This window comes from Podarcis vaucheri, assembly GCF_965113315.1.
Source record: "Podarcis vaucheri genome assembly, chromosome: 3".
Classification (NCBI taxonomy): Eukaryota; Metazoa; Chordata; class Lepidosauria; order Squamata; family Lacertidae; genus Podarcis; species Podarcis vaucheri.
This window is the reverse complement of record NC_138761.1, coordinates 9,421,530-9,434,245: the sequence shown is the minus strand read 5'-3', so window position 1 is coordinate 9,434,245 and position 12,716 is coordinate 9,421,530. Positions and strand designations below refer to the sequence as shown.

The 12,716-nt window shown below is 43.9% G+C and overlaps 1 protein-coding gene across 2 annotated transcripts in view; it reads right to left on the bottom strand.

The window, feature by feature from the left end:
• USP34 (ubiquitin specific peptidase 34) overlaps positions 1 to 12,716 on the bottom strand; it is a 108,939-nt gene that overhangs the window by 17,255 nt on the left and 78,968 nt on the right. For both annotated transcript variants that reach the window (XM_082217173.1, XM_082217174.1), the window contains 16 exons: positions 11,707 to 11,860; positions 11,214 to 11,292; positions 10,344 to 10,397; positions 10,148 to 10,243; positions 8,184 to 8,248; positions 8,004 to 8,079; positions 7,871 to 7,918; positions 7,035 to 7,100; positions 5,592 to 5,672; positions 3,706 to 3,791; positions 3,044 to 3,212; positions 2,686 to 2,760; positions 1,566 to 1,717; positions 1,045 to 1,093; positions 598 to 702; positions 451 to 495 (listed from right to left, as the gene is read on the bottom strand). In XM_082217173.1, the coding sequence (XP_082073299.1) occupies positions 451 to 495; positions 598 to 702; positions 1,045 to 1,093; positions 1,566 to 1,717; positions 2,686 to 2,760; positions 3,044 to 3,212; positions 3,706 to 3,791; positions 5,592 to 5,672; positions 7,035 to 7,100; positions 7,871 to 7,918; positions 8,004 to 8,079; positions 8,184 to 8,248; positions 10,148 to 10,243; positions 10,344 to 10,397; positions 11,214 to 11,292; positions 11,707 to 11,860 (1,400 nt within the window). The remainder of the gene's footprint in view (positions 1 to 450; positions 496 to 597; positions 703 to 1,044; positions 1,094 to 1,565; positions 1,718 to 2,685; positions 2,761 to 3,043; positions 3,213 to 3,705; positions 3,792 to 5,591; positions 5,673 to 7,034; positions 7,101 to 7,870; positions 7,919 to 8,003; positions 8,080 to 8,183; positions 8,249 to 10,147; positions 10,244 to 10,343; positions 10,398 to 11,213; positions 11,293 to 11,706; positions 11,861 to 12,716) is intronic.

The window sequence follows — 12,716 nt, the reverse complement described above, 5'->3', positions numbered from 1 at the left end:
CAGGCCCACACTAATCTGTAGAGGTATAGACGCAAATGTCAGGCCAGTAAATTAGTAAAGGTAAAGGTACCCCTGACTATTAGGTCCACTCGCGGACGACTCTGGGGTTGCATGCTCATCTCGCTCTATAGGCCAAGGGAGCCAGCGTTTCTCCGCAGACAGCTTCTGGGTCATGTGGCCAGCATGACCAAGCCACTTCTGGCGAACCGGAGCAGCACACGGAAATGCCATTTACCTTCCCGTCGGAGCAGTACCTATTTATCTACTTGCACATGACATGCTTTTGAACTGCTAGGTGTGCTGGAGCTGGGACCGAACAATGGGAGCTCACCCCGTCATGGGGATTCGAATTGCCGACCTTCTGATCGGTAAGCCCTAGGCTCTGTGGTTTAGACCACAGCGCCACCTGCGTCCCCAGTAAATTGGTAGGAATACCATAACCGTACGCACCTCAGGAGTCAACTTGGCTATAGATGTAAAAAGCATGGAAACAATCTGTAAGAGAGAAAGGAAAACTTCGATTATATATGCAACTCCAGTGCAGCTTTCCCAGTAAAGCTCCTGGAACAAACAGAGTCGACAGCAGCTGATACTTACATGTTCTGCAAGTCTGTTATTGTACCGGCAAAGGCTGAATATAAGATTGCAGGTCTGCCTGATGTTTATCCCATCGCGGATATGTTGAAACAAGAAAGGAAAACCCTGAAACAATTCCAAAGGTGTCAGTAGAGCAGACATTTTTTAATAAGGTGCATTTGAAAACATATTTTTTTAAAAAATTATTAAGTACAAATTAGAAAACATACAAAAGAAAAAGAAAATACATATAACCAAGGAAGAAAATGAGAGAATACTTTGTCTCTTTTCATATTAACAGTTATTTATACCTCTATAAAATGCTATTTACAATAAAGGAGTGAAATGAAAGATAAGATATCAGAAAAAGAAAAAAAGAAAAAATAAAGAAGTAAAAGAAAAGGATCATAGGTGAAACTTTTTAAATTTGAAAACAGTTGTACTTTACCAGCATCCAAATATATTTACCTTGCCTCCTGTTAAAGCTGCCATGTCATTCTGGGATAAAGTCAAGTGCCTAAAAACACAATTTAAAAAACCAAACTGATTCATTTCATCCATCTACCTGGCTTGAAAAAGTAAGAGTTGCTTTCCTGTAATGTTGCGTCTCTCAGAGTGATCCATGCAAGGTTGCACATACAGAAAGTCAGTGCTTCTCCACTAGGTGAGCCAGAACAGACTGTAGAGAGGTAGGCTCTCACTTTGCCTGCTTCATGCTGCTGATAAGTGCAATCTCTTGCTTCGGATTTTGGGAGCCCCACCACCAGCCACCTCCAGTGGTCAGCCCAGCTCATTGTACAAGAGGCAGCACTCAACAAATAAGTGATGTGAGTGCACCCAGAGTTTTGCATCTAACTGCACTTAAACAAGAGTCTAAACCGGGGCAGCCCACTAAACTGAGGGCTGCCAAAAAGGCCTTGAGGGCCACGGGTTGAACCACCCTTGTAAACCCAAGGGAGAAGCTGTGCCTCTGTGTGGCTGCTCCTTACCTCTCTGAGCGGGATTGCTCAACCAGAAGAGCTATCAGAGCTATCATCTTTTCAAGGGCAGCAGGCCTGTATTTTTCTTCTGCTAAAGAAAGAATATCTTCCTCCTCTTCTTCCTCTTCTCCTTCTTCTTCTGATAATACTTCAACTTGTGGCTAAAGGACAGGCGGGGGGACGGGGGGATGGGACGGACAACAACAACAACATACATGTAATTCTCATGGCAAGCTGAAATAAATCACCTTGCAGGTCTGAGTGAGAGATTAACCTTTTCACTTTATCACTCCCTGGGATTCTCTTGGTCCAGACAGACCTCTTCTGTAATATGGGGTAGTGATATAAGCCCACTGGGATAATGTCTCTAAGGCAGTGATGGCCAAACCTGGCCCTCCAGATGTTTTGGAACTACAGTTCCCATCATCCCTGACCACTGGTCCTGTTAGCTAGGTGTGATGGGAGTTGTAGTCCCAAAACAGCTGGAGGGCCAAGTTTGGCCATCACTGCTCTAAGGTAATCTATGTGAAAGCCTTGGAATGTTAAGAAAGCACTAACTATAAAGGCCATTTATTATAATAATCAACCAAGTTACTCTGTATCAGGACTTAACCACAAGGGTAGCTTAATGAGAGGGCTTCCGACAGATACAAGCTTATCAGGGGATCCATCCCATACAATGTAGGAATAGGGCCTTTGGAACGCCCTCCCATTATGCATCAGACAGGTGTTGCCTTTATTGTCCTTTCATGTTATTTTTCCAACAAGCCTTTTAAGTGAAGCACATTGACAAGAATTCAACTCCAAGCCCACATGGGGTTTGGGCCAGACCTCCTGGGCTTTAACCATCTTCCCACATTATGGAGCACCATATACATCTATAGGGACCCCTGCACTGAAAGGGGAAAGGAGCCAAAGTTCGTCCTCCTCAGTGACCTTCTTGTGTAAGAACTTTCAAGGCACTCCCAGGTACCACAAAACGCAGTTTACAAAAACGACTCTTAAAAAAGGGCTCACATTAATAAAGCTATTTCCATCATTTCAGCGTTCACTTAATATGTGGTCAACATGAGGTGTGTGGAAACAAACATGATCACTTGGTCAGAAAGGTGAAAATCTTAAGACTTACATTTTCAGGTCCTTTGGTTCCCATGTAGAAATGGACCATTGTTGATATGGCTTGCAGTGAAAGCAAGAACTGGCTCTGGAAACAGGTGAAAATTATTGGAATGTGTAAGCAACACAGTATATTTACTGATTCTAGTTATTTCTGGCCCACCTCCCATCCCAAGGTTGGCTTTTCTCCCTCTCTGACTATATATAATGAAGGCACAAACATTTTAAAAATGTGTACAGTGACAAAAATCTGAGACAGCAGATGGCACAGCAGCATGGTCACACACACACACACACACACACACACACACAATTCCCAAATAGAAACTGCAGAGTCCACAGAGAATCAGACCAACCAAAGCTGCACTCACCTCCTCTTCTCCCATTTTGGCAAATTCATAAAGAAAGGCAAAGTACTCTGTGAGATGTTTACTGTGAGGTTTCACACCATGCTCCATAATTGACAACAGAGTCTTCACAAAGCGGGTTACGCATGAGCGACTACCAATATCTTCCACAGGGCCATCCATGTCATCCGAACTGAAAATACATTTCAATTTGAATCATTCAGTGTATTGCTAAGGACTCTGCAGGCAAAAGCGACCTCAGGCCAATCTAAAGGGATGTTCAAAGATTCCATGTTTATGTGCATACTGCATTATCCTCAGGCATTCTATGTACTACAGCTAAGACTGAAATCCTATGCATGGTTATATGGTTAAAAAAAGTCCTACAGAACTGAGCAGGACGTACTTCAGAATACAAACATGCATAGGATAAGGCAAAAAACAGTCTACACTGAAGAAGATGACAAAAAACAGTCTACAGAGGGAAGCTGTTTAGAACTTGTTCCATTTTACTCAGTCTTGTGACCACGCAGCAGTATAAAAACAAAGGAAGCAGCCTGAAACAGAAAGGTCTGATTATGTATTTCTTAATGCTTTCTAATGATTGCTTTTAATAATAAAACAAGCGTTTTGAATAGCTAAAATAACTTTTAAGAAGAAAACATTATCAGGTACAAATGTTTTACCAGTCTTCTATTCCTGGCTGCAAGTAAAGATGAGCATGGACAGGCCTCAGCCGCTGAATCACATGAATACACAAGCGCTGGAACATCTGCAAAATAATGAGTTGGAGGGTGACTTTGTTTGGGACTTTACCAATAATTTTAATAGGACTTCAAAAAACAGAATTCTAGGACTACATTGTTCAAAGAATCAGCCATGACTAAACTGATCTTGTGTTTCATGTACCGTATTTTTCGCCCCATAAGACGCACTTTTTCCCCTCCAAAAATGAAGGGGAAATGTGCCTGCGTCTTATGGGGCGAATGCAGGCTTTCGCTGAAGCCTGGAGAGCGAGGGGGGTCGGTGCGCACCGACCCCTCTCGCTCTCCAGGCTTCAGGAAGCTCTGCGCAACCCTCGGGAGACCGGCTCCGAGGGTTGTGCAGAGCTGCCTGCAATCCCGGGACCAGCGCAGCTCTGCCTGGCCACCGGGAGCCGGGGGCGAAGCTTCGCCCCGCTCCCGGTGGCCGCGCAGAGCTGCCTGCGGTCCTGGGACCAGCGCAGCTCTGCGCTGCCATCCGGAGCGGGGCGCTAAGCTCCGCCCCGCTCCCGGTGGCCGTGCAGAGCTGCCTGCAGTCCCGGGACCAGCGCAGCTCTGCCCGGCCACCGGGAGAGAAGCAACGCCCCGCTCCCGGTGGCCATGCAGAGCTGCCTGCCGTCGCGGGACTGCAGGCGGGTCTATGCCGCCATCCCGAGCGGGGCGCTAAGTCCCGCCCCGCTCGGGATGGCGGCATAGAGCTGCCTGCCGTCCCGGGACTGCAGGCGGGTCTACGCCGCCATCCCGAGCGGGGCGCTAAGTCCTGCCCTGCTCGGGATGGCGGGGCAGAGCTGCCTGCCCTCCCGGGACTGGTGCACTTCTCCCCATCGCCAGCCCCACAAGCTCGGGGGACAGCGGGGAGGCAGAGCGTGCCTTCCCACTGTTCCCCGACCTGGTTCTTCCAGCCCCGCACCTGGGGGGGGGGAATTTCTTTATTTCCCCCCCCCCAAAAAAAAACTAGGTGCGTCTTATGGGCCGGAGCGTCTTATGGGGCGCAAAATACGGTACCTAAATATCACTTCACCCATGACATTATAGAGCTGGGACAGGGAACTGATTTCAGCCAGGAGGCCAGATTCTGGATCCCCCAACCTTGAAGGTCTACTTTGACAACCTTCAATTCCCACCAATTAAAAGAGGGATACAACTGGCTGAGATGTTTTAAGTGTAAATGTACATGTTTGCAAACACACACACACACACACACACACACGTAAAGTTGCAGGCAGCAGCATTGGTGTGTTAAGAAAAAGCCACAAACCACAGTAGGAAACTATATGCAGCACAAATTGGAAGTGTCATAAAATACTGAGCAAGCTTTCGAGTTTCAGAGTGGATGTCCAGCCAACCAAAAGGAAAAAATGTTTTGAATGGGTTGTATACAATGCTGTCTGTGTGAGCAGGCTTCCACCTGTTGCAAAATGGCACATCTAAAAGTAACTCTTCTGCAATCCATTTCGTACATGGGCTTCAATTCTCAGGTGAACATGTGCACCCAGTTCTTCCTCGGTATAAAAGCACGCCCAAAGCTGCCAAACTGCTTCAGAGCTAATGTCTTGGAAAACTATGAAGAACACTTCAACTGTATAGAAGGATTAACTGTGCAGGCAGATTGAAGGCATTAAACATTTTGAGTGCTTAAATGGCTAAAATTAATTATAGCTTACTAGTGGACAGAGAACACAGCAGCCCAGGATTTTCTGGGCATAACAAGGAAAGGGAAAAGAACAAAAATGGCTACACACAAGAGACAGCTTAATCTCAAACAGCAAAAATTATTTTACATGGCAGATTGCATGATCCATATTGCTCACCTGTCTCACAATCTGATTGGGACATTTTATTAGAATCTGCATGGGCCACCAGTCATCATCAGCCATACGATCCAGAAACCACTGGGAAGAAAAACACACATTGTTCACAATTCAGTTCACACTCTATTTTTAAGTGAAACAGTCTTTTCTAATGTGTTATACCTTACTTAATAAAGCTGTACGGTATATTATTATTATTATTATTATTATTATTATTATTATTATTATTACAGTGGTACCTCGGGTTACATACGCTTCAGGTTACAGATGCTTCAGGTTACAGACTCCACTAACCCAGAAATAGTACCTCAGGTTAAGAACTTTGCTTCAGGATGAGAACAGAAATCGTGCTCCGGCAGCGCGGTGGCAGCGGGAGGCCTCCTTAGCTAAAGTGGTGCTTCAGGTTAAGAACAGTTTCAGGGTAAGAACGGACCTCCGGAACGAATTAAGTACTTAACCCAAGGTACCACTGTATTATTATTTCTACCCCGCCCATGTGGCTGGGTTTCCCTAGCCACTCTGGGCAGCTTCCAACTGAAGGTTAAAACTACATTAAAATATCAGACATTAAAAACTTCCCTGAACAGGGCTGCCTTCTAAATGTCATATAGTTGTTTATTTCCTTGACATCTGATGGGAGGACGTTCCAAAGGGTGGGCATCACTACAGAGAAGGCCCTCTGCCTGGTTCCCTGTAACCTCACTACTTGCAGGGAGGGAACCCTTAGTGCTGGACCTCAGTGTCCGGGCTGAATGATGGGGGTGGAGATGCTCCTTCAGGTATACAGAACCGAGGCCATTTAGGGCTTTAAAGGTCAGAGTTTTATTGGGGGGGGGGCAGGGGGTATCACCCCTTGGCCAGAACTTACAGGTTCCTTTTTAATTTGAACGGATTAAGTTAGAGTTTTCTTTACATAAAGAACTTAGCCTTCCCTGCCTTCTAGCAGAATGTGATCTACAGTGATGAGCTAGATCCAAAGTCTGAACCCTGGAGAGGTTCTGCAAGCGTTACTATGCGACAAGCTCTATCTCTTGTTGCTCCCTACTTATGAGGCACTCTGGTTTGTGATATGCAGACCAGACTGAGAAGCCTGGATATAATGTAGAGACTTTGGACCACAATCTCCATCAGCACCACTCAAAGGCTGCGCTGAACCACACCAACATATCTGCAACTTTTTATGGCCTTCTCATACATTGGTGTCTCACCAAACGCTGTTCAGAATATCAACATTCCCTTCTTACAATGTTTTGCCTGATCCAAAATGTTTACCCTTCCTTTTAGCCTACATGATAAAATGAAAAAAAAAATCATTCAAGAAATGCTAGTAAATGCCTAATTATTGTCTTAGGTCTCCTCTAAATAAATATATTTGGGGATAATCTATCATATTCATCTCTTACAGCACAAACTACAATTTAAAAATGTTCATTTCAATCTTACCTCACAAGCAGCTTGGCTGTTGTTAAATTGTTTGGTTAACAGTTCGATCCACTGAAGCATTGTAGGCTAAAGAGAGAAGAACACTAAATGAAGCCTAAAATTGGTATTGCGTGGCTACATAAAAATAAATGTAGTCTCTAAGTTAAAAGAAACAGGTATCTCACAAGGAATGGTTGGTACCCTTCCACATCTTCCTTACTGAAAGTGTTTCCATTTAGTAAAATTGTTTGTGTCACATGCTAGAGTCATCTTGGGCTATATAGTCTAAAATACAGTCGTACCTTGGCATTCAAACTGCTTAGTTGCCGAGCGTTTTGGCTCCCGATCGAAAACCGGAAGTGATTGTTCCAGTTTTTGAACATTATTTGGAACCCGAACGTCCAAAGAGACTTCCGTGGCTTCGTGCAGGAGCTTCCTGCAGCCAATCAGAAGCCGTGCCTTGGTTCCCGAACGTTTTGGAAGTCGAACGGACTTCTGGAATGGATTCCGTTCGACTTCCAAGGTACGTCTGTATACATTCATTTGCATGCCTTGTGCATTAAAAACACATTTAATTTGCTTATGAAACAATATAGTCTGTGTATATGGATTAATCTTTTATGAAGTCTGAAGTAAAGATGACCAAATCTTGGGGAAGGAAAAGTACATATATAACAAATTGGTCCATGCTGCTTCAAAGGGTTTTACAAAAAGCCTACATTTGGAGCCTGAATCAATGTATCATTTGAGGCAAAATCAATTTTATTACAAATTCTGCTTTGTTTTCATTTCCACAAACTGAAGGGCAGCAATTTTTCCTAAGCAATTTTATGCCTGTGTTATATTTAGCAACGTACCTTTTCTTTTGAATGGATAAATGTTTCGAGGACAAAAGAGGTGCTTAACTGTAAGACAAGAATTGACAGTCACACAAAGTGCACAGAACCAACAGTAAAAGATGGGCTTTAAAAATGTGATAAGGAATCATACCTTGGCTGTCATCAGAGAAACCGCTTTTGGATCTGGTAAAGTGCTGGGGATGCTACTGCACAATTGCCACATGAACCTAGGCCAGATAAATATGTTATCAGTTACTTAAATTGAATTTTAAAATCTGGGTAAGAGGTTTTTTGTTTTTTTTTAAATGTTCTCAAGTTAGGCATAGCTTACCCAAAATATGTATGCTCAAAAATATTCTTGTCTTGAAGAAACTGCATGTTATCGTGCCATATCCACTGAAGAGGAAAAAAGCAAGTGCAAAGCTGTTTACTCCTTCAGAGCCATACAATTCAGAAAGCAAGAGCCAAAGCCTTCAGTAAGGAACCTTCTCTCTCACACACAGCAATTTAAACTTAACACAATAGTTCAAAATTAGCTGATATGTAAAGCAGGTGTGAGATCAGTGATAGGGAAAGACAGACAGGGAGAAAGAGAGAGAAACTATCTACCCTGTCCTGGGAGTATTTGGAGCAGGCAAGGTAAGAAACAACAATGAATACATGTTGAAAATCTTTCTCCCCTCCCTCTCCCCGGGCTATGGTCTACTCCAGGCATAGGCAAACTCAGTCCTCCAGATGTTTTGGGACTACAACTCCCATCATCCCTAGCTAACAGGTCAGGGGTGATGGGAATTGTAGTCTCAAAACATCTGGATGGCCGAGTTTGCCTACGCCTGGTCTACTCATTTTCCTCCATGCAGCTCATAGGGCGGCATGATTCACTACTAACCTACCAGGCCATGGTGTCTTCTCTTAAAGAAACAATGCCAAACTCGAAGGATGGGATCCAGTGTTGCTCCAGCGGATGCAATGGAGTTGCACGTTCTACTCCTCCGTCCTGCAGCACCTCCTTAATCTGCTCTGCAGGGCGCCCCAACCCTCAAGAGCAGATTTTGGGTGGTGGCAGGGGGCGGGGCGGCAGGTGAGAGGAGTGGAAGGGGAAATCCTGTTTGCACAAATGGAACGGTGCAGTTGGGTTCCACTCACAGGCTTGGATCCCAAGACTATCCCTCCTCTACAGACACCCCCAATCTCAAGAGGGCCAAACTTTGTTTTTTTTGTGGGGGGTGTATAGGGGATGAAAAACCTTTAGCTTCCATGAAAAATTATCTTAAGCATATTTATCTTAGGATCGAAGGCACATTTTTTTTTAATACCGTATTTTTCACTCTATAAGATGCACCAGACCATAAGACACACCTAGTTTTTGGATGAGGAAAACAAGAAAAAAAATATTCCGAATCTCAGAAGCCAGAATAACAAGAGGGATCGCTGCACAGTGAAAGCAGCGATCCCTCTTGCTGTTCTGGCCTCTGGGATAGCTGCGCAGCCTGCATTCGCTCCATAAGACGCACAGACATTTCCCCTTACTTTTTAGGAGGGGAAAAGTGAGTATTATAGAGCAAAAAATATGGTATATGAAACTGCCATATACAGAGTCAGGCTCAGCATTCTTCATTATCGCTGGCAGCAGCTTCCCTATGTATTAGGCAGAGGTTTCTCCTAGTCTTGTCCCTAGGGCTCTTTATTGGAGATGCCATGGGCTGAAAACTTGAACCGCCTGCATACAAAAGAATGCATTTTCCCCAGCAGAGCTGCATGTTCTTCCCAATGCTTTATCTAAATCAAAGTACTCAACTAACCTAGCAATCATAATACTAAGCATCCTTTCTAACTTTTTGGATACAGTCAAACCTCGGTTGTTGAAGTTAATCCGTTCCGGAAGCCAGGTCGGCTTCCAAAATGTTCGAAAAGCGGAAGCCGCGTCGGATGTTTGGCTTCCAAAAAACATTCGAAAACCACTTACTTCTGGGTTCCCGGTGTTTGGGAGCCAAAACGTACAGTAACAGAGGCATTCAGGAGCCGAGGTTTGACTATATTTTGACACCCTGGTGTGCCACAGTGCAGTGAGAACTCACTGAGACAGGCACAAACTCATGGTCCTTGAGCCATAGTACAGCATATAAGCCAGCAAAATATTTGTAGCCACTAATTTGATTACATCCCATTTTGCAGCTCCATCAAGGGAAGACAATCAAGAAAGTGGCAAGATAAAATTTACTTCTGCTAATAAAGATAGTCAGAAAAAGAATCCTTAAAAGTTTGCATTGTTATTTTAAATGTAGCCATATATACCTCTAGCAACTCGGACGAAACATCAAATTTGTAGTCTTTGCCGTTCTCTTCTTCTGGCTCCATCCGTTTATAAAAGAGCATGTATGCACTATGGGTCTGGGGGAAGCAAAAAACCCAACAGCGTTAATTCAAAACAGAAAGAGGGAGAAAGATTATCATGAGTTTCTTTTCAAAACTGAAGGATAAAGCAAAGTACCTTTTCAAAGGAGAAATCCATAAATTTATCAGTAACAGAATCATACGTCTTTGTCTGAAAGAAGGAAAAGTTTTTTTTTATTAAAAAAAAAAGATCCATCCTTTCTGTCATAGCTGTTTTGCATGCACGACATGGTACAAAGGCCAACCCCAATTTTACACCCATTTATTGGCACAGAAGTAATTTAATTCTCTTCATAGCTTCATGATTGATTTTCCAGCTACAGCACCTTTGATCACTATTGTAAGTCCTTAAGAACAAAAAAGGGGCTCTAACTTTCCAAGTTCGATTTTGTTATGAGTTGGTGCAACTGTGAAGTGTGGAAATAATCTGGCACCTACATTGTAATTAAAATACGCAACATATCTGATGTGACTGGCATAACTGCACCTACTCAAAAGTTATGGCAATGTGAGGCTCTTACAGTTGTGAACTGGTATCTCCAAATATGTTCAGCCCCTTTGCATCACTCCCATCCCAAAGCACAACAAAAGTGACTCTGACTTGAAAGTAAGGAAGATTTATTTATTCAGATGCTTGAGGCTACTTCTGTATCCTTTGCTCCTTGAGGCTCAGGTGGCCTTTCATCAGCTTCAGATGGTGGCTCATCTGTGCCCCTATCTAGACAGGGATAGCCTAACATCTGTCATCTATGCTCTGGTAACCCCTAGGTTAGATTACTGCAGCAATCTAACCTAGTTTATGCATTTCATACAGTGATTATAGGCTCTACAGAAGTTCACAAGGTATTTGAAAGGTGGCACAGTACCAGTTTTCTGCTGTTTCTCTTTCTGCTTAAAAAGTGCCAACAGGGATTGCAACTATGTGGGTGCCTTTCTGACCTTGTAAAAGAGAGAGATTACAACTCACTGTCATTTCTCCGCCGAAACATTCAGAAGCCAGCTGAGCAGAATCAAATGGCTTTACTTCAGCATCATTGAAAAGATACCTAGAAAACACAAACACGTTACACTCATGTATCAAGCCAATTTATATCAAACCAAACATTTATATTCTGTTGGATGGAATATGGCTGTAATTCCGCAGAGTTCTTGATGTGAAATTACAAGAAATAAATACAGTATGAGCATACTCGTCTACTGAGTTAGATGACACATTTTAGCTAAATGCTACAAAAGCCAGGAGAGAATGAAGAGAAGTAAATCTGAAAACATGTAAGGTTGAAAATATATATTTTAAAACTATTGAAAAAAAGACTACTGCTCAGTTCAAACATACTACCAAACCCATCAAGAATGCTCCCTTTTACATACAGTTTTCCTCCCGCACTCCCTGGGGTTTTTTTTTTGCTAACAAATCATCTATTGCGACACAAGTTGAAGACTGAACATTTATGACTCACCACTTGTTGTTTTTGTACGCATGAGGATTAACAATATCCCGGATAAAGCTGTAGTAGTGTCCCCCATCTGCTGTTCCAGTATGGACAGTTACACCTATTAAATCGTACTCAAAGCTCTTGGTCTCTTTGGAACTGTTGCTGTCATCCTTGAAACCTTAAAGAATGTATAACAACTTTTAGAATCTCATTCTTTTAATTACTGGAAGAGACCAAGTACAAGCCTAGGACCCTTGTACCTACGGGACCGCCTCTCCCGGGATGCCCCACGGAGGACCTTAAGGTCCATAAATAGCAACACCCTAGAGGTCCTGGGCCCTGAGGAAGTCAGATTAGCCTCAACCAGAGCCAGGGCCTTTTCAACACCGGCTCCTGCCTGATGGAACACTCTGTCTCATGAGACCAGGGCCCTGCGGGATCTGATTTCTTTCCCCAGGGCCTGTAAGACAGAGTTGTTCCACCTGGCCTTTGGCTTAGAATCAATTTGATTCCCTCCCCCTCTTTCTTATTTCCTTTCTCTTCCTGTGAAGAGGCTGCATCTTAATGTTTTAATGTTGTATTTTAATCAACTTGTTTTTATTATTGGTTGTTAGCCGCCCTGAGCCCGGTCTTGGCTGGGGAGGCCGGGGTATAAATAAAATTTATTATTATTACTACTACTACTACTACACTACTACAACAAACAAGCTACAATATATTTGGCAACCCTGCAGAAAGACACCAACCCAATGTGTTTGTAAGGTAAAGGTAAAGGTACCCCTGCCCGAACGGGCCAGTCTTGACAGACTCTGGGGTTTGTGCGCCCATCTCACATCTATTGGCCGGGGGCCAGCGCTGTCCGAAGACACTTCCGGGTCACGTGGCCAGCGTGACAACGCTGCTCTGGCGAGCCAGAGCCGCACACGGAACGCCGTTTACCTTCCCGCTGGTAAGCGGTACCTATTTATCTACTTGCCCCCGGGGGTGCTTTCGAACTGCTAGGTGGGCAGGCGCTGGGACCGAGCAGCGGGAGC